Source organism: Eupeodes corollae, chromosome 1 (genome assembly GCF_945859685.1).
Source record: "Eupeodes corollae chromosome 1, idEupCoro1.1, whole genome shotgun sequence".
Taxonomy (NCBI): domain Eukaryota; kingdom Metazoa; phylum Arthropoda; class Insecta; order Diptera; family Syrphidae; genus Eupeodes; species Eupeodes corollae.
Window position 1 is genome coordinate 223,030,920 of NC_079147.1, and position 22,495 is coordinate 223,053,414.

The following is a 22,495-nucleotide window of genomic DNA, read 5'->3' on the forward strand; positions in this document are numbered from 1 at the left end:
GATTTTAACTTAAACCAAAAATTAATTATTTTATTTTGCGCTTTGGAATGCAAGAACAGGGAATATTTCTGTTGTGACAGATCTAATTAAAAATCTATTGATTTATTTTATCCATGGAAACACCCTAAAAGTCAAGACATTAGTGACAGTTTTTTGTGATAAAGTTCATTTCCAATATCAAATTGAATCCATTTAAAAGACTTTCTGATTTTTAAAATTGATTAACATATAAAATGTACTTTTGAATGGCTGTAAAAAGTCAAAGACTTTTCAGAACATGTCAAGGAAATGACATTATGGTTCTTGTATTTTTTATTGTTAACTGCTAAACATGCCAACAGTTTTTACTTTGTTACAGACATCATTTTAAAATAATGAAACTATCATTCACCGATAAAAATTCTATTAAAAAGTTGCCATTCAAAAGTGCCCCAGCTTAATTGCAAGCTGCCAAACATAAGAGCTACCTTCCAACATGATAACATGCTTTATTGCAAAATACTAAAATACTGAAGACTTAATAAAACTAATGAAATTATGCGTGAAACGTTTAGTGAAAGTTCAATTCTAAAATTTAAATTAAGTTAAGCACTATTCACATGAGCATGACCAACTACCAACGAATGAACGAATATTCGTCGATTTTGACATTTCTTTCACATGAGAGTTTTTAACTCGTCGGTAATGAAGTTTGACAAGGAGCCACAGCCGAACACCATTCACTACCGAAACCAAAACAAGAATGATTTTTTTAGGATAAGTACGCGCTATTATTTTATTCTTTGCAAATATGGATAATATGGAACGCGAATAAAGTTTGACAGTTCGTGTCAACTTAAATTTTTTTCCCGACGAATAAATTAGTTTTCTTAAATTTATTAATATATGATATTGAAAAGTAAAAGAAGGAATCATAAATCAAAAAGAAGCTATATTGCTATAGTTTTGTTAAGAATTTGTGTGGAAATATGTCCTCAAACGTATATAACCTCACATTTTGTAATTCATTTGTCGTTCGTTGGTCGCGCTCATGTGAATACTACGTATAGGTCAAAAATTAAAAAAAAAGCGATTTTTAATACTTGGAAGCAAAAAGTGTTCAAAGATGCCCCCCTCTTCCCTAATTTTCCACCGCAGCAAAAAATAAAAAAATTATATAATTTTCTTTTTTGTTCAAATAATCGTGGCCAGCCCATTGACTGACATATAAATTTTTCAAAAATTTTTGCGATCCCATCTTTCCAAAAAAAGACTTCAAAATAAAGGTCTTTTCAATCCTTATTCCCATAAAAAAAAAATTTGCGGGCTCTAGCTCCAGAAATTTTTTAGTTACGTGATGTTACAGAGTATCAAGCCAGTCCATGACCATTCTGTCGTTAGCTTCATATTTTTACGAAATTTTAAGGTTTTTTTTCCAAAATGATGTACGTAGTTTAAAAAAAAGATTGAAGCATTGGTTTCGAACGCATGGAGATGTACTTCAGCTAAAGGTAATATTTTTTCTGAAAATTAAAAATGTTCAAAGATTTGAGAACACTTGTAAATTTGCATGTGTAAACTCAATATATTTCCGTAAAATCTGTAAAACACCTTTTTAGCGACATCTAGTATCAAAAAGTGCTTATCCTAGACGCAAACCCTAGCCTAAACCAACATTAACTTCGTCGTCGCATCTTCGAGTCTCTATCAAATTGACAGCTGACTCAGGTGAAAGTCAATTTTTTGACATTTCATTTAAGTGAGCCCGCTCTTTCCTCTTTGGCTATTTTCTTATTCTTAATTCTTGGTTGTTTTGAAAGTTTCGGTCTTTGCCTGATGTCAGGCCGTGAGTGGAGCAACCAACAAGAAAAAGTACCACTTTCTCTCTACAAAGTTACGACGACAACACACACGCACTGCCACATAACTTTACAAAAACAAAACCCCACCTGAGACCTGAACTGAAGTTGAAGCTGAACTCGCCTCACCAATTCACCATTCCGAATTCCAATACCGAACCGATACCGCTTTGGGCTGTCATCCACCTTGCGCTTGCAACCTGCTAAAATAATTGAATTGGTCAATGGTCAGTGATTTGATTTTGACTTGTTACTTCGTCATAATCAAATCATAACCATTTTTGGGGGAATGTGTTTTACTTTTACGGAACCTCTTTTGTAATTAACACTCACTACTTACGATCTCTATTTATTTATACTCTCCTCTTTTATCTGCTTTTATCACTTGTACATATAAACCCTCTTTCTTCCTCCCACCAACTACCAAAACACAAGTTTAAGCCAAAGAATAAAACCAAAAAATTACTATTTCACTCTGACATACGAAAAACACACACCATGGTGATCCAGTGTTTAAGCTGCTGTTCGAGAGTGAGATTCAGATTGAGTCGCCTTTTGATCACGTCACCACTCTCCCTGCGTTCTGGACTCACAAATTCGATATCGACAGCGTCGACGACAGCAAGAACTTTCAGCACCTCTCTGAATCTGAATAAGCTATTAGGAAGTGGAAGAAATCGAATTTTCACATTAAAACGTCCAACGGCACAATCCAGAGACTATATGGCAGTTCGACGACGTAGAACGGAGCTGCCGCAGGAGAAGGAGCATTTGGGAACACGCAGCAAATCGGACTCGAGCCAACAAAATGCCACAAAAGAAGCCACACCACCTAAAGTCAAACTCAAGAAACGAGACGTAGGTCGGCTTTTTGCCTTGGCCAAATCTGAAAAGCTGGTCTTGACGGGTAAGTGTAGGGTACCTTTACAGATAGATACCTTTATAGATGATAGAGTTGTTCGAAAGTATAATAAAACAAAATAATAATGTTTTTAGCTGCGGTTGGCTGCCTGGTAGTGTCTTCAGCCATCACAATGAGTGTGCCTTTCGCTTTGGGTAAAATTCTCGACATAATCTTCACCCGTGATGAGGCTGGGAGTCTCGAGACCATGGATCGATTGAGACATTTCTGCTTTATCCTCAGTGGTGTGTTTGTTGTGGGTGGATTGGCCAACTTCGGCCGAGTGTACTTATTCAACAGTGCTTGTAAGATATGAAACATCTGTTTATGTGAGCCCTAATTTGTGCTAACTCTCTCTCTCTCTATCACTATCTCCACTAATTAATTTAGCTATTCGGATTGTTAAGGAATTGAGATCGAAGCTTTATCGCACAATGCTTAACCAGGAAACTGGTTGGTTCGATACGAAAGGAACAGGAGAGCTGGTCAATCGTTTGTCAACGGATACATTTCTTGTGGGCAATTCCCTGAGTCAGAACATGTCTGATGGCCTTCGATCAACTGTGATGATTGTTGCTGGAACTTCAATGATGGTAAGCCTTTAAACGTTTATCGCTACTACGTGAGCTATTCGGTGATTGCAAGATAAGAAAACAGTCTTGAATCAATTGCCTTATAAATGATAGAATAATGAAATACCTAATACGAGTAGATGTGTGATAACATAACCATTAAAACTTTTTTTTCTGTTGTGTACTTCTGGTTCGTATAGGTCAGGTACATTATTATGTCAGGAGGAAAATAATCTCGAAAGCCTCGTGCTCGCACTGAATTGAACTCATTAAGCGTTTAGCTATTTAAAGCAACGAACTCTGTGTTTGCAATCAAAACATTTGTTGCTATTTTTGTATAGTTTCTATGTAAACTATTTGTTATTTTGATTATTTTATTGAAAACCGCAATTTCTCACTGCGGTTATGTACAGACTTTAATTTTAAAACTTAAAAGTTCAGATAGTTAAAAATGATTTTGTGAAAATTCATATCTACTCCATGAATGTAGAAAAAGTATCAAACAATAATTCATTAATCATTATATTCATGAGAGGGTGTTAAATCTTGAGGGTTAGAGTAGAATCTGCTTAGATGATGAACTCTATTCCGTTATCTGATTCATTCAAAACTTTCTGTTTCATTTGAATGTTTCATTTTATTTGCCTGGAATTACTATTGTAGATCTATATCAAAATTTTACCATTAAATCATCTTCTCGTACAAAGAGCAGATTTTTTGTCTTACACTTTTATTTGTATTTTATTCAAAACAACCTTAATCAATTAAGAGGTAGCCCTGGCCAAGTGGCCCGAGGAGGGCAGTCTAAGTTTATTTAATATACGAAGACAATCCGATTAATACTTAGCCTCCAAAAGAAAAACGAAAAGTTTCCAATTATTTTCCAACATAGTCGCTTTTATCTCCACACATTTCACCAAGCGATAATCTAAATTTTGTAACCAGTCTTAAAAATAGGTTTTCTCAAGGTCTGCAAAAGTAAGCCTTTCTGACCGGCAAGTGACTTTTTCAAGTCTGGTTATAAAAATAAGTTGCACGGCCCAAATCTGGTGAATACGGTGAATGGGGGCAGCATTTCGTAAACCGAATCGGGGTCGAATCGGGACAATAAATGGGGGCAATATAGCCCCTTATCCAGGTAGTCAATATAGATGACACTTTGTGATATGGTAGTCTTAGCCTTCTTCAGCGCACTATCGGCGGGTGAAGTCCATTGTTTCGACTGTTCCTTCACCTCTGGCATGTACCAGTGAATCTATGTTCTGTCGACGGTCACAAAATGAGGCAAAAACTCTTTCGGATTGTGCTTAAACAGTGCCAAACACTGCTTTGAAGTGGTCTTACGATTGCACCTGTTATCCGGAGTGGGCAAACGCAGCACCTATCTCGCTGAAAGTTTTCTCATACCCATATCTTTTAAGATACCTACTGTTTAAGTTATTTCGCGTACCTTCAATCGGCTTTCGTACAATACGAAATCGGGACTTTGTTACAATATCCTGAATAGTAGTTGTTTTTGGTGCACCTGCATGTTGCGCATCAAAAACCGTTGTGCGACAATGCTGGAAATCGTTACACACATTTTTGAATGTCGCCATCAAAGAGAAGAGGTGAAGATTCAAAGTAGATAGCGTCGAGTGTTCTTTGATTCATCTAAGTCATTCTTTTTCCATTTTACTAAAATTTGGAGACACGTCAGTTTATTATTACTATTAAAAATTTTGATAGAAGCAGTCTACGAGAATGTTCTATACGATAATAAATTTCTCTTGCGATAGTGGCGCCTTCAAGCGGCGGTACTAAGTAAATATTGGACTATTCTTGTTTAAAGTTGTTCTTCTTAACAGCAGAATGCAGAGTCTCAGGTTTCTAAACTTTAATTTCCTGATTATGAAATAATGATAGTCTCTGAGCTTTTCCTACGAGCAAGATTATTCAACTCAATTCGATTCATTAAAAAAAGGCTTATCGAAGTATTAACTGTCTTTTTATAATGTAATTATCGCGAAATGTCAAATCATCTAAGAAAATTCTAATCCAAGGCTGTTCTGAGTCCATAACACTGGAAAATCCATATTAAATAAAGATTTTCCAATAAGGACTTAACAACTTTGAATTTAATTTTTTAACGCGCCCTTTGACTAATCATCGAAGTGGAATTGGGCAGGTTCAAGCGACATAAGAGACTTAAAATTAAGGCAAGAAGTAAAGTTCTGAGTTTGAAGTTTATGACACTTAAAAAACCAACTAGTTCACTTGTCAATTTATTCAGGGAATTCAAAATGTTCAGTATGGTAAGGTACACAAACAAGCAACCCCTTCAAAATATAAAAATGTTCTAAAAAAAGTCGATCAATAGAACTTGCGGTCTCCAATTGTTGTGTGTAATTCTAGCTCTAGTAGAAAGTCTACATATTTGGTGTGCTATTTTGCCGTAACAGGGAGACAAAGGGTTGGTCTACGTGCCGAAAATGTCGCTGCTGTTCAAGTTTCCGTACCAAACGATTCAAGACAGTCAATTCTACGGCATTCTCAACAATTGAACATCGCTGGCACTATGTCGTATTTTGTCGAAGGATCTGGTTTTAGACCCATACAAGATCAGCTGATTTAAGAATTGAAGCCGACTTAGGTTTTCCTATTGTGTTAAAGGGTTAGTCAATAAAAAAAATATGAGTTATTGATCGGGTAAAAATCCACATTAGCTTCTTGCATCACCAATTCATTCACTTTACAATTTCTTGAAGAGTAAGTTTTATGATCGTTTTTTTCTCAAAGAGTGGATCAGTCGATTGGACGCCTAGCTTGTGCGATTTAAAATATATTTTCTTTGGAGTTTCGTTAAGTCATTGGTATATACCAACAAACCGACGACGACATTTGAAGAGCTCAGAGCCAATATTGAAAGCTAAAGTCCTTATGAAAAAACTTTTGTTTATTATTTACAAAAATAACATAAAGATAAATTTGCTAAGCTTTTTTTTGAATTAATTGCAAACGAAAACACAAAAAGGTTATTAGAAAAAAAAAGTAGAAATAAAAAGTGAAAGCTAATTTAAACAGATAAGAATTATAACCGCAGTCAATGCTGAGGATATGGAAGGACCCCTTCTACAGTCAGGCAGAATGATCCCTTCAACATAGACGACGAAATCCAACAATCCCGTCCTCCCGACTTAAACGAAGTAAAGATTGACATCTAAGCTGAAGTCTAACAAAGCCACTGAAGCAGATCTCTTGAATGCCGAGCTCTTTAAAGCAGCTGGAGATAAGTTGGTTAGGAAAATGCACCAACTAATCTGTAAGATATGGTCGGAAGAAAGCATGCCTGATGAATGGAACCTCAGTATTGTTTGCCGATCCTGAAAAAAGGAGACCCTCTAAATTGCACCAACGAAAGAGGAATCAGTCTGCTTAACATCACTTACAAAATCTTCTCTGCCGTAATATGTGAACGTCTAAAGCCCATCGTCAACAACCTTATAGGTCGTTTTCAGTGCGGTTTTAGACCAGGAAAGTCCACAGTCAATCTAATATTCACATTACGGCAGATCCTGGAAAAAACGCAAGAACACCAAATCGACACCCACCATCTTTTCATCGATTTCAAGGCCGCATACGACAGCATCTACAGGGACGAGCTATATAGAGGCATGTCTAGTTTTGGCATCCCTGCCAAACTCGTCCGTTTGTGCAGGATGCCCATGGAGAATTCACGCTGCTCCATAAAGGTTGGAAACAACTTAACAGAACCTTTCGATGTCAAAAAAGGTTTTGAGACAAGGTGATGCGATGTCATGAATAGTGCAAAACTCAACACTAGAAGAACTATTTTTCAAAAGTCTGTCCAATTACTGCTGATGACATTGACATAATCGGAAGAACTCATCGTGATGTCAATGGAGCTTTTGTGAGTATTGAGGCAGAGGTGGCAAAAATGGGTTCAACGCTTAAAGAGGGCAAAACAAAGTACATGCTGTCGTCAAGAAAGAACCTACTACACCGACGTCTTGGTCAAAACGTCACCATCGACAGACGTAACTTTGAGGCAGCCAAGGACTTCGTCTACGTAGAGCGCAGAAAATAACACCAGAGATCAAACGAAGAATAACTCTTGCTAACCGCTGTTTTTTGGGCTAAGAAAGCAATTGAGTGGCATAGCCCTCACTCAAAGGACAGAAGTGTCGCTATATAAGACCCTTATCACCCCCCTCCTGCTATACGGTGCAGAAGCATGGACTATGACAAAAGCGGATGAAAGCACCTTGGGTCGGTTCGAGATAAAAGTTCTTCGTGTGATCTACAGTCTCGTATGCATCAAAGGGGATTGGAGGAGAAGATGGAACGATGAGCTGTTCAGGATGTACAGCGAAGAAGACTTAGCCAAAAGGCGAAAAGTCCAACGAGTAAGATCGCTGGGTCACGTAGAGCGCATGGAAACCAATGCTCCGGCCCCGAAAGTCTTCGAATCCACAACCACAGGACAGTAGAGGAAGACCGCGAATCACCCAACTTGGAGCGCGAAACTGGAGATATCTAGCTAGGGACCGAGCTAGATCGAGAAGTTTGTTGGGTGAGGCCCTAGTTCACACAGGACTGTAGCGCCACCTTAAGTAAGTAAGTAAGAATTATAGAGAAAATTTAAAGTTTTAAGTCTATCCACAATTTCATTGAACATTGAATTGAAGTATACTATTATTTATATAGTGATTGATAAGTAAAGATAAAAAGTCCGCAATCTTGGAGTGGTTCCTCTTTGAAATAGTGACGTCTTTTAAATAAAGCTTTTGCAACTTTTGTTCAAAAAATTGAAATGCGATCTGCTCCCTTAATTTTACGGATATAAGCAAATTTAGTTCGATTCGCATGTCCTAAAAATAAAATGGTGCAGATGCAACAACTCGTGCATAAAGCATAAGGTGCTGTGAACAACGTTTGCAAATCATGCAAATTTATTACCAAAAGAATGGTTCGGTTCACTGTTTGGTGTGCTCTATGGCAGAGGAAAACACATTCTTCAAAATCACATTTCTTCAAAAATGAAGCCGGCCATAATACTATAGTCAATAGGGAACACTATTGAGCCCTGATCAATGAGTTTTTCGTTCATGAATTGGAGGATGTTGAGGTGGACGTCCTTTCGTTCCAACAAGACTGCTCTCCCTGCCATACAGCAAATGAAACAATCAATTCATTGAAGGACACTTTTGCTGTTCGCATTTTCTCACGAGGCCTCCAAGATTGCACGACTTAACACCGCTGTACTATTTTGTGAAGCAGATAAGCCCGAAACGGTTGAGTTCTCGGTTGGCTAGCTTAAACCTTCTGTAAAACATAATAGCAAACCCTTTTCTATATAGTTAAGGTGAATTCTTAGCCTTAACATTAAATTATATTTACTTTATTTCGTCTTGTTAACCACACATATAAAAAAACATCCTTTAGCTTCTTGTTCTCAACAATTTATTATTGAAATTATTATTATTGAAATTTGCAATCTAATTAACAATAATACTAACATTTTATTTGTATTTTTATTAAAATCTATAAAATAAAATTGCGAAGTCATTTACACTTCCGAGGCAATTAATCTTAGCTAATCGAAACGAAGTAATATTTATTTATTTGTGTTTGTATTTAAATTAGAGAAATTGATTGAAAACCATTTTTTATATGACTTAAAAATGATTCTCTGTCTAAAAATTTAAATATTTAAAAAAAAAACAAATCTTGTACCATTTCGTATTTATTTTTCTGTACAGCTGTAAACACATTATGTTCACACCATTTCTAATTTTAATTTCAAAACATTCAATAAAGAGATTTAAAGTTAATGTATAACTTTCTCTCGCAATGCTTTTAGTTTAAAATATTGCATCATCTTTAAAATTGTAAAATTTTATAAGTAGTCTGCATTTTTGTGTTAGTTTTTCGGCTGTTTGTTGTTGTTTACTTAAGTTTTAAAAGTTATGCTAATTTTCAGCTGAAATAATATTTTCTGATGATCAATTCGTCAAACTTTTGCTTCACGCTCAAAGTATAGAATAAATTATTCTATTTGTTTAAAGATAATCGTCAATACAAAATTTAAAAAAACTTATCATTAAAATTTAAATTCTTAAAGACTAATTATAATAGACTGAGAGAGCTGTTCTTTCAAACATTGGGCAACATTCCCAACACAGCCCTAGATTTCCCGATAAGGCAAGCAGTATCTTGTGCGGTTCTGTCTTTATTAAAAGAAAATACTCTACTTTTTCTTCTAGTTCTTAAGCAATGTTTATCAAAGTGGATAAATATGATGTTCCGAGGCTGAACATATTACACGGAAAGAAGTGTATAGCTTTTATGACAATGCTAGTATGGCCTGGAGACCCATACTAAAAAAGTTTCTGTGATATTCCTATATTGCCTTGCAACAACTCCTAAGTATGGGATTATGTACTATACTGTATGGTACCATGATCTTTGCTTGTAACACAAGGGCGCATAGTACCTTCAGCCCCATACTGTACCAGAGATTTCGCAAAGCTACTAGTTTTTCCCGCTATAATTTATGGCGTGATAATACCCTTATTGGATAACTGTCAATAGTGCATGGGTATAACTACCGTATCGATATATTTCTACAATAAGGGACATTACAATAATGTATAGACTTTTCTGCTAGGACCATTGTACATGTCGCCAGTCAGTGTGGGCCTGACTCCCATACAGGCATTGGCGTATCGGCTATAACTATTGTCGACGTTAATATTCTCATTATGGCCAAATTAACTATGCTTACAACTTTTTATCCAATTCACACCTATACTGACGTTGAAATATTCGCAATGTATTTCTTTCCGTGTTGATTTTCGTGTTGCCATTTGATAGAGGTCCGTCATCGAATGAGATAGCAAGTATACTCTCCTAGTCTAGGCATTTCAGGTATGTTGTCAAAACCCATTTTATCCCACCGTTTCCTGTCAAGACTGCTTGCAGCACATCACGGATAACAAAGGCGGATCAAGACTTTTAAATGTGACACATGGCGTATTTTATTGGTAAATTATAGTTAGTGCAGTAATGGAAAGTAAGTGCAGTAATGGAAAGTGTGAATAAAACATATGTTCACTATTATATGCACTCTTAAATCTCCAAGTTGGTATCTGTGTTGTTTTTATATAAAGTTGAATAAGAGTTCAAGTTAATGTGTACATGCAGGTCCAGTCAGAATAGAGTTGAGTATGAATGACATAACAATGCGTGTCCACATTTAAGTTTTAATGTTAGGTGCAAGCAGTGAGACAGGTAGATTATATGTGAGTAAAAAAGAGAGAGAGATGGGTAGATTACAGCCCAAATGTAAACAATATTCTTGGATTCAACTTAAAAGATTTTGTATTGTATAAGTAAAAGATAAATAGATTTCAAGGGTGTGATTTTCTCTTCATCGTATGGACACAACGAACATAATAAACCCAGCATTAAAAATCCAATGTAGACAGGCACTAAAAGCTAAAAGAAGGGTGTGAGAGGAGATTTTGTCCTTCCCCGTAAGCCCGTCTTGCCTACAAGCTCCTAGTTCCTGGCAACTCAGTTTTCCTGTGTGAAAGGGGACACCTCAAAGCGAAACATTCAGCGGCACAATTAAACTTTCTCTTCTCAAAATAAACTTACACTGCGATAACTGATAACTAACACAATGATAACAAAACTGAAATAAACAATGCCGCTTCGACGAATATGCCCCTTTCGCGTTGGTTTGGGAGAGCCTTTAAACCCGACCAATGACGAAAGTTTTGTTTTCGCATCAAATGTTTCGCTTTGGTTTTGGGCGAGTCCTAACACACATCACATGTCAATCAATTTAGAGATAGCAGTGTGATTATTGATGATTTTTGGTTGATGTCAACGCATTGAATATTTACGTTGACAGTCTAATCGTAGATTAATATTTCAAACCAATTTATTTTTATTCTAGTGATCATACGCATCCCCAAATAATAAAATCCTGCCAACCTTTAAGTGAAAAATATTTCTGGAACTGGATGAAGTGTCATTCTATTCCAAGCATTCCAAAACTTTATCTGAACTATTTATATGCACTATTTTTACTGCCTTATTTATCCGCACTAATTGTTTGTTGTTTTTTAGTGTGTAAGATTTTGCTGCTCTGCGTATTAATTTACCAATAAAAAACGACTACACTTAGATCAGTTTTTACTTACCGCTTAAAAATGTTCTTTAATAATGTTTTGTAAAGGAGGCTAACAAAATTTAAATAACATAATAGGTCCGTTCACGTACTTTCTGCACTAAAATTCGTAAAAAGAGATATTTTAAAGAGTGGGGTAAAATTCTCTCATAAAAAGAAAAAACTACAAACAATTAAGCGAACGGGAAAACAATACATTTTTCACATAATATTATTGTCAAAAAATATAAATTTTAAAACATCATCATTTCATTTCGTATTTTGAATTTGAAAAACAACAACACTGCAATATCATGCTGGTCCATTGTTTTTTTATGAAAAAAACTTGATTACACTGAAACTTAGAAATTGCAATCTTGTTGCTGTTCTTTGGGAAAAGAATTTTTAGCTTTATAACTGACATCAAAAGCGAGCAATTTATTCGAATTTCTATCAAATTTGACACTTTTGACAAATCAGCCCAAAGAAATTTCTTGGGCTAACATTTTTTGTAGGTTGGGGAAATATTTTACTCTCCCGTGAGCGCTCTCTTTTACGAAAAGCTACGAAATTTTTGAGTACGCGAACAGGATTTGGTCAAACTTCGTATTTTTTTCCTAAAATTGTACCTCTACCTTACATTAACAGCTTTCAATTATTGCTAAAGAAGCAACTTTAGTTATCAAATTATTTAAGAACACTGTTGTCCAGAAACATATAAAATGGTCTAACTATTCAATTTGAATGACTCCTTACATATAAAAGCATTCCAATATTCCAACAGTTTTCTAAATATGCCATATTCAAGAGCTAAAACACAATAGTTTAGAGGGTTTTTGGTGTATTTCCCGCAGAAATCTTGTTTTCATTTCTATTTATGCGAAGAACGCTACAAAAATTCAAGAGAGACGATCTGATATGGTGAACTGCGGGCCTTTTTTTGACGTAATTTTTTCGGACTCAATTTTCGGGATTCTATTATTACTATCGCTATCAGTCTGCTTACTCGTATTTTGACCTTAAAGGAGTCAACAAAACTTACAAAATGTTTGAGGCCACCTCTGAAATTTGAGAAATATCGAGTTTTAACCCCTAAACTGAAGTTTTAGGAAAAAAGTTAATACGTGAAAAATTGAAGAGCATGGCTAGTTGTAAATGATAGAAAAATATAAACTAGTTTTGTAATAAACATAAATTATTTATTTAAAAAACCAATAAAAGCTATCCTAAATTGAGTTTTCATCAAAAAGCCCTCCTTTAAATTCAATAATTTTTTTTACAGTTCTGGGCAATTTTCTTACAAGGTTTTGTATTTTTTTCTTGTGGAATATTATTCCAACAATTTTGTAGAGTTCCCCAAAGAGCATATTCCGATGTTATGTGGTGGATTCCGGAAATTTCTGTCAAGCTCTTCCGATAAGAGCTCAATGAGGTTAATATCTGGAGACCGCCGGTGGTCATACCATTACTTTTAGAATTTCCTCATCTTCTTTTTGTTTCAGTTATCCCCGGCAAAGTTTTGAAGTGTGTTTCGGGTCATTGTCTTGCTGGAATACAAAACCTTCACCGATTAATCGGAGTCCAGATACCAAAACGTCATCTTCCAATATCGTTTTATAGACTTCTTTATCCATTCTTGCGATCACTCGTGTTAGATCTCCTACTCCATCGAAGGAAAAACATCCCCACACCATTACTGAACGGCCTCCATGCTTTACAGTTGGGACCAAACAGTCTAGTAGCATCTTCTGTTCAGCACTGCGCCTGACGTACAGTTTGCGATTTGAGCCAAATATCTCAAACTTGGACTCATCGCTCCATAAGACTTTGTTGAAGTCTTCATCTGTCCAATCCTTATGGGTTTTGGCCCATTCCAACCGTTTGATAATGTTTTGGGGTCGTAGAAGTGGTTTCCCACTGCAACGTGCCCAAAAAGTCCAGCATGCCTTAGCCTTTGTTGTATCGTTGATACAGATAATGGTTCTTTTCGGATTTCATTGATCTCGGCGCGTATTTCTGATGCTGTTTTCTTCCTAGAACGCTTGCTTGTGGTGATGATATGCAGATCTTCGGTTTTCGTCGTAACTCTAGGTCGTCCTGACCTTAAAACCGCCGTTACTAGAGTGACGCTGCTCCTTTGGATATCTTCAATTTTGTGGCGATTTCTCTTTGCGAATAGCCTTTTTCAATAAGGGTCATAATCGCAGATCGAGTTTAAGAGTTAATTCCTTAACTTTTCCATGCGCACTTTGTTTACTGGAGAAGATCACAGTCTCGAATAAATTTAAATTGGATGAAACCGATCATTGTATACAAAATCATTAATATGCAGGTATTCAAATTTTACATTTTGTTAACCTTTAATATTACCCCAGTCATAAAAAAATTCCAAATTGAATGTAAAAAGGCATACAACATAAAAACTATGGGAAATCCAAATAAAAGCCAAAAACCCAATACAGTTTTTTTTAAACCTTTTTTCACAAAATTCCTCATAATTTACAGAAAAGGATTAATATCTGGGGTTTTATCACTTGCACATTTTATGAATGGTCAAAGTTAACAATACGGGTTAAAAAATACTGTATTCATTCAGAAATCCAAGCGGCAGGTACAAATAATTTGTGTAGCACAAATTACAGGATTCAGAATCTCTTTTCACTTTAAATCTCAAAAGATTCAAAGCTTTCAATTAGTCATTAGTCATGACACAAAAGTGTCACTTTAGCTGTTTTTGGGACATTTTTACTCTTAAAATTCGTGTTTAAATCTCAGTTCTAGAGCATCCAAACCAAATTCGCTTCAAAAGTAGATTTATTTAATTCTTTAAGATCTTTTGTATTCAACGGAAAATCAATTTTGAAAGAAATAAAATGCATGGCTGGGTCGCAAGAACTTACTCATGTCTTCCAAAAAGTTTGTTTAAAAATATTTACTTTATTTTAAGATTTAAAAATGTAACTTGTGTTTTTTTCGAAAATCATTTTAAATTTTGTCTTAAAGATATTTTTGATAAGCACACAATAAAGTGCTTATAGATAAACATTTTTAAATAAAAAAAATGGTATTTTTGATTATCAAAAATCATCATCAATTTGATCATTTGAACATCGACAAAAGCTCGCACAGAAAAAGAAGATTATTGAAATCGGTCCTTTAGGTTTTGAGAAACCTTAAAAAATTTAGGTTTTATGATTGATACCCTTCTGGAGCGATACCAAAATATGTTTTTCTTGTAGAAAGAAGCCAAAATAAAAATACAAAATCTAGAGAAAGTTTTTAAAAAATCACATATTTTTAAAATGACAATTTCTTATTCAAGGTTACTTCTTAAGAACCTGAATATTTGCTCTTTTTCTTAGAAACAAATTTTATGAAAATACTTTGAAGCATGACTATAGCTTTTTTCAAAATCTAAATTGAGTGAAAACAAACATTTGAGTTGTTTTTGACAGCAAACCGCTTTTTGGTGAATGTCGTTAAATTACTAACAAATCTTAAGATGAAATCTATACTTATACAACTTGACTGTATAAGCTTTATGGCTTTTATGACCCCCCCTGGATAATCCATTGGTCAAAAGCTGATGAATTTGTGCTGTGTTTTTGGAATAGGGCTGAATATCCGATTCATATTATTTTCTTGGACGAGTCTTCAGTTAAAAGTAACAACAAAGTTTAAGCAAGTAAAACACAGATTTTGTTTTTATAAAAAATAAATAATTCAAAATATAGTGGGGGCATATCCATTAACGCGATACGATTAGTTTTGAATTCCTACGAAAAAACAAACAACAAACAAATTAAGGCATGAGCCCTACGAATCAACTCCCACCCCCCTTAATCTGCCATTGACTAATCACCAATAAGAGCAGAATTAGTAACAGTATGTACCCCTATCTGATTCCAATTTAGACTTCAATCTTTTGAAAACCTACCTCCGTGGAAGACTTGGCATTTGGGCCATTCATAAGTCGTCTGTATAATAGAAATGAGCTATCATAAGCCTTCTCAAAATCTATGAATCAGCAAGTGAAGTGGAAATCTTCATTCAACACACTGCTCGATGACGATTCGCAAGGTATTGATGTGATCAATTTTGCGGGAATGCAGTCTAGCCCTACCAATTTGTTCTTCTTTAGTGCCATGGTCGCGGTACATACATACATATCTCTTCCTTACTTCCTTACTTAAGGGTAAGGGGTGCAGTGCGTAGTCGAGGAATTTTTTGCATGGGGAAACTCAAAAGATATGAGGTGCACGTTGCTGTCGAATACATAGTTTTAAACTTAAAACAATGGTGGTACTCAGGGAACCATCTATAGAAACGGTGCCCGGCAGTAATTTTTTGCTCTGTTTTTATGTACACAGGTTACTATTGTAAACTTTTAAAAATATATATATTTACATCTTTCTTGCCAATTAGAATCAATAAAACAGTTTTCTTTTTTTCTTACCAAATTCGTCTATTTTTTTATTTCACAGATCTACACGTCACCGAAATTGGCTCTCATTAGTACCTGCGTCGTTCCTTGCATAGCCGGAGTAGCAGTGATTTATGGAAGATACGTGCGGACAATTACTAGAAGTTACCTGGATAAACATGCCCAAATCTCAAAAGAATCCGAAGAACGTTTAGGCAACATAAAGACTGTGAAATCCTTTTGTCGGGAGAACGCTGAAGCCCAGTCATACGACAACCTCCTTACCGATGCCATGAAGATAGCTTACGATGAAGTTATGGCAAAATCTATGTTCTTTGGATTCGTAAGTTGTTTTTGCCAAATCATTTAACCCTTACTTTAATCATGCATTTTTAACTTTATTTTCACTTAGAGCGGTTTCTCTGGAAATGTTATAATAATATCGGTTCTCTATTATGGTGGAAGTCTGGTTATTAGTGACCAATTAACAATTGGTGCTCTAACGTCCTTCATACTTTATGCGGCATATTCGGCGATTTCTATCAACGGTCTGAGTAACTTCTACACAGAACTGAACAAAGGTGTTGGTTCAGGTCAACGAATATGGGAAATCCTCGACAGGAAATACGAAATTTCCTTGAATTCTGGAATTGTTCCAACAGTTAAACCAAAAGGCCAAGTGGCTTTTTCAAATGTCGTTTTCAGTTTCCCAGCAAGACCAGAAAATCCTGTGGTGAATAACCTCACGCTTACACTTTCTCCAGGACAAACTACAGCTATCGTCGGACGAAGTGGTTCGGGTAAAAGTACTATCGCTTCATTGCTACTTAGATTATACGATCCACAAAACGGACAAGTCACACTCGACGGAATGGACTTGAAACAGCTTAGTCCCTACTGGCTGAGAGAGAATATAGGTGCAGTCAGTCAAGAACCTGTTCTGTTTAGTGGCACAATCAGAGAGAACATATACTATGGATTGAATCCAGGCACAAAGATCACAGAGGATGAATTCCAGACAATAGTTCAAAATGCCCATATAGATGAATTCTCAAACACCCTGCCCGATGGACTAGAAACAATGGTTGGCCAACGTGGAATGATGTTGAGTGGAGGCCAAAAGCAAAGAGTTGCCATAGCCAGAGCTTTAATAAAGGTAACTATTTTGTATTTTGTCTTAATTTCTTTAATATAAACGATTTCTTTCTATAGAATCCCACCATTTTAATCCTTGATGAGGCTACCAGTGCCCTTGACTCAGCCTCTGAAGAGTTAGTTCAAAATGCTCTCGAAAAACTCTCGAAGGGAAGAACGGTCTTAACAATTGCCCACCGCCTCAGCACCATTCGCAATGCAGATAAAATCGCTGTCCTCGACAACGGATTGGTAGCGGAAGAAGGAAGCTATGATGAGCTAATTGCACGTGAAACTGGAATTTTCAAAGATCTGGTCAAGAAGCAGGCATTTCTGATCGATTCTTGAATCATTGTCTTAACGGTGTTGGGATATTCATTATTATTGTTAATTTAAAAACAAAAACATGTCATAGAAAAAATATTCTCTTCTTAATTTTGTTTATTCTTAATTCGCTTTAACCATCGAACAAACCGGTTTTCCTGTAGTTTTAGTTCTTATTTTTTTTATATAAATAATATATTATACATATACATCATTATTATAATTTTATATATATATATTTATACACAACATTTTCTTGTGCTTTCGTTCATAAATTTTGTAAGAAATAAAGTTTTATATAAGTGAAACTTAGACCCAAAATAATTTTGTTTTATTTCGACTTTTCTGAAAGTTTTGGGTGTGTTCTTATTTTTGAAGCACACACGTTTGTACTACAAACGGTGGGTATTGAAATCCTTTGTTTTAGATTTTGGGAGGATTAACCATAACGTGGGGTACACACCCGGGAGTTTTTTTTTTTTGAAAAAATCCGTCCTACACGGATGGGGCAAAAATGAGAAAATTTTCAAAATTCTAGTTTCATCCTCCACAAAATCAACTATATCTCGAAAACCACTGTTGCGATCTTTAAAAATGAGTTGTCTCCGGATGGGTTATTTCAATACCGTTAATTTAAACTCAAAATTATAACGGTACTTTTTTTATTTTGGGAAATAAACGGTAAAATGTAAAAAAACTTAATTTTTTTACATAACGGTAAATTGCTCTCCTATTTTCCAACCGATTTTCAAAATTTTCATGTCATTATGATCTTAACCAACTAACGGTTATTTTGGTATATCAAGCTTTACCGTAAGCCATCCACAAGCTTCAATATCGCACTTTAAAGATTTTTCAACTGAAATTCGAAAAAAATTACAGCCTATTAGTCGTTAAAATTCAAAGACACATTTTTTTTTTAAAGTTGTTTAAAAATGACATATAGTTTAGGGAAATCATTCAGGAGCATCAAAAATGACAAAAGTGATTTGAAAATTTAAAAATAACGAACTTTTTGGACTTAGAAAAAATTATGTAATTTTAAAGGTTAGAGTAAGAAAATTTTCAAAATTCAAGTTTCATGCGCAAGAAATCAGCTATAACTCAGAAACCACTGCTCGGATTTTTAAAATTAAGGTGTCTCTGTAACGGGAATTTTAATACCGTTAATTAAAATTCAAAATTGTAACGGTAATTTTTTGATTTTAAGAAATAAACGGTAAAATGTAAAAAAACTTAATTTTTTTACATAACGGTAAATAGCTCTCCTATTTTCCAACCGATTTTCAAAATTTGCATGTCATTACAATCTTGACAAATTAACGGTTATTTTGGCATATCAAACTTTGCCATATGTTTGCTACAAGCTTCAATATTCTGGTTTAAAGATAATTCAGCTGAAATTTTTATAAAATTCTAGCCTATTAGTCGTTAAAATTCACAAACAAATTTTTTTTGAAAAGTTGTACAAAAATCACCTATAATTTAGGGAATTCCTTCATAATCGTCAAAATGATAAATGTCAAGTGGAAAATTCAAATTAACAAGAAATAACGGTCTCAAAAACAATTGTTGCATCGGTTAACGGTTCATTTGGTACATAGAACTTTATCGTTCGGTGGCTGCAAGCTTCAATATTGCAATTTCAAGATATTTCAACTGAAATTAAAAAAAAAATCCAGTCAGTGCAGCCTTGAAACTTCGTCCGAATGTTATTTAATTGTGTGTTGTATAACTTAAATACCAACTGATACAGATTTGATTTTGTTTATAACAAGAAGTTTCTGATTTGGTGTGGGCTGCTTTCATGAAGACGATTGACCTACGTTGCACTTTCCAATCTTGTTAATATGAAATTTTGTTTTTAAGAGCACTTCGTTTTTGGCCTACTAGAAAATTCACTCCTCTTAATATTAGGAAAATGTTGGCACAAAAACCCCAATTGTTCCTATATCAGTGCGCGGATGAGAAATCTTTTAGCTGTTTAGATTAGCTACAATAAAGATAAGTTAATGTAGCCTTTAGTTGTTCTATTCGTTATATTTTCGACTTAAATCGATATGATCGTATTTCGTCTTATGTTTAAAATATCTATTGGATGTCTATTGAAAACCGTTTAAATGTTAGAACTTTAACTTAACTTGTTAAATTACTAGTAGCAGGTCACCCTTCTTACCTTTTATCATCTGTTAGAACTAACCAAATAATTATTCCGTTTTCTTGGCGTCCATGTTTTGTAATGCCTCAGTCACCTCTGAGGAATTCCTTAGTGCTAAATGTGCGTAACTTAGGTAATGAGCGCATTCATAAAGATAGTGAATACGTATTCAAAATTCAACTAAGCTTTGTGAATACAACATTCCACTACAAAGCTAATCAATTTGGAAAATTCTGGAGTTCACATTGATTTTGCGAACTTTTATATAAATAATAAATAAAGAATCTCCGGCTCTGGGGAAAGCAAAGAGTATGTAATTATGACCCGTCGTTATGGTAGTTTTAAACGCGTTTGCGGTATTCCATGACTATTTGAAAAAACCTTACAAGTTAACGATAAGCGATGATAGGATGATTTTGGTTTTCTTATTATAGTATTTTATTATATTAATAGTGTCACACCTTAGACATAAGTTGGTCAAAAGGCCGCTTCTCCATGCTTACATAATTTTGGATATCTTCTTGAAATGTTAATTCTAATTTTCCGAACAATTTAGTTTGGCCATGTTTTTGATTTTATTTTTTTGACATGATTTCAAACAACAAAATCGTTTTAAGACTGAAAACTGTTAGCTAGATTGTATCGTGTTTTGCAAAAAAAACGGACTTAAGTAAAATATCAATTTGCGCAGTTTTTTGTCTCGTGAATGGCCTTTAAACCACGTCCGAGGGGAAATTTCAACTCATTTTATAGTTTCACTAAGCGAATTATATGGGCAGGTTCAGACGACATAAGGGACTTGAAAGGTTAGTTTCTAGTATCCGATTGTAACGTACCCACTTGGGTGTAAACCTCTCCCTTCGTTAGGTACTACCATTACAACCTTGGGCTACAGGCTCCCGGGGCTGATCCTGGCAGCAGAAAGGAGAGTGTGTCCAGGCCACGGTAGCTTGGCATGCTTGCATACGCTCGCCGACGGGGGGGTGCTTGCTACCGCAGCACTAGACAGGGTTACGACTTCATGCCATCTGTAAACGAATTTAAAAAAAAATGGATACCTGAACTGTCCATGGGTTGGGTAGAGTGATCCCTTTAATGGAAAGTTGACTGGTTAGTCAAGAAAAATCTCCCTTACTTTTAAGTCGAATCACCTTTTATCAAAATGACAGTTGATCATGTTTTTTTATTTAACTGAAAACTGAACTTTATAACTCTATGATTTATTTATTTTCCGCACTGCTGAATTTAATTTCAATTTGGAAAAGAAATATTTTTTTACAGTACAAAATATAAATCGTGAGACTTGTAGCTTCCCTAAGGAGTGTTGTCTAGACAATAATTTGTTTGGTACTTTTTGTACTATGAACTTAAAGTAAAGGTCTGCGAAATAAAGTTCTGAATTTGAAATTCACGACGCTTGAAAAACTAACTAGTTAGGTTAGGTAAAGTGGCTGCAGATTCAGAATCCACGCACTTAGGCCAAAAGAAAAAGCCCACTGTGATACCACATGAATCTAGACAATTACTTCTTACTAGTCGAACCATTTTGAGCTTTTTATAAAGCGAAGAAGATATTTGATATCCTTTTTAGCTAGTTCACTGGGATTATCAAAAGAGTAGTCTCCCAGATGAAGTTTGGGTCTTAGTGAAAGAGCAGGGCAGGTGCAGAGAAGGTGAGAGATTGTTTCCTCTTCTTCCTCGTCCATACAGCTCCTGCAGAAGTCATTTGAGGCTACACCAAGTCGTATTGCGTGTCTGCCCGTAAGGACTCCTATTAGGTAGCTAATATGAAGTCTGCTTTAAGATAACAAGTCTTTAGAGCACTTAAGGTCCAGTGAAGGCAATATGAGTTTCATGGCTGCGCATGTTGGCAAATTGTGCCACCGAGAGTATGTTATCGCAAAAGCTGTTTCTTTTAGCTGAAGTTTACATGTAGCTATCGGTATACCTATCTTCTCCCTTTGAGGTGAAATAGGTATGACGGTTCCATTTTTAGCGAGTTCATCGGCTCTACAATTTCCCGTGATGTCTCTGTGGCCCGGCACCCAACAAAGGTGAATGTTAAATTGCAGCGCCATCTCCAAAAGAGATGATCGACAATCGAGGGTCGTTTGAGATTTGGTTAAGACACCGTCAAGAGATTTAATAGCAGCCTGACTGTCAGAGAAGATGCGGATGTCAGAAGATGATAACACGTTTTCTCATAGCCAGGATAGAACCATTTTGATCGCTAAAATTTTCGCTTGGAAGACGCTACAATGATAAGTAAGCTTTTCTGAGTACACACCACTAAGAACTCCCTCATTTGTCTTGGATCCATCTGTATGAAAATTAATGATTTTGTCATTCAGGAGTTTTTTGTCTTCCCATCCATCTCTGGATGGAATGGATACCTGGAAGTTTTTTTCCAAATTGGGGTTTTGGAATAGTGTAGTATATGCAATTTGGTATAGAACCAAAGAGGTTCAAAATGATGGAGTGCCCCACATTGTTGTTGGTCCATTGAGATGAGGCGTTGAGTCTTATAGCTGTCCTCACTGCCACTAACTAGTTGCTTTGGTCAAAATTTAAATTCAAAGAATGAAGTTGACTGCAAAAGAAGTCTCTTATGTTGGCTGAACCTGCCCAATAACTTGACTACGGAGTTAATAGCATCTTTGCTAGCTTAGTGAATGTCCTCAATGATAAGGCTTACAAAAAATGTGTACTACGAGCGTATTGGCTGCGTTCTTTACTCTTGGCCGTTAAAGAGTTTTCTACTTCACTTGCTTTTTTAAAGTGTTTTTAAATACAACTATTGGATAATTAATATTATTATATTTTTGTTTGTTTTTATTTCACATGCTCTTGTACTTATATTGCTAAAAATAAACAAACAAAACAGTTTAGTTAAACGTAAACGGAAGATGTTTAGATGTTAGTCAGAAGAGGTGAGTTAAATATTTAACTTATCTCAACTGCATAAG

General features: G+C 35.3%; 1 protein-coding gene across 3 annotated transcripts; it reads left to right on the forward strand.

The window, feature by feature from the left end:
• Nucleotides 1–1,731: 1,731 nt before the first annotated feature.
• On the forward strand, nucleotides 1,732–17,689 carry LOC129939433 (ATP-binding cassette sub-family B member 10, mitochondrial). 3 transcript variants are annotated; one of them, XM_056047443.1, is made up of 7 exons: nucleotides 1,733–1,851; nucleotides 2,349–2,745; nucleotides 2,835–3,044; nucleotides 3,130–3,332; nucleotides 15,975–16,256; nucleotides 16,326–17,069; nucleotides 17,126–17,689. In XM_056047443.1, exons 1-7 carry the CDS (start codon nucleotides 1,816–1,818, stop codon nucleotides 17,393–17,395), a joined length of 2,142 nt encoding a protein of 713 aa, XP_055903418.1. In that variant the 5' UTR covers nucleotides 1,733–1,815; the 3' UTR covers nucleotides 17,396–17,689. The 3 variants fall into 3 exon arrangements, with proteins under 3 accessions (XP_055903419.1, XP_055903418.1, XP_055903420.1); XM_056047445.1 differs by having other exon boundaries at nucleotides 1,735–2,156; XM_056047444.1 differs by having other exon boundaries at nucleotides 1,732–2,745.
• The last annotated feature ends 4,806 nt before the right edge of the window (nucleotides 17,690–22,495 follow it).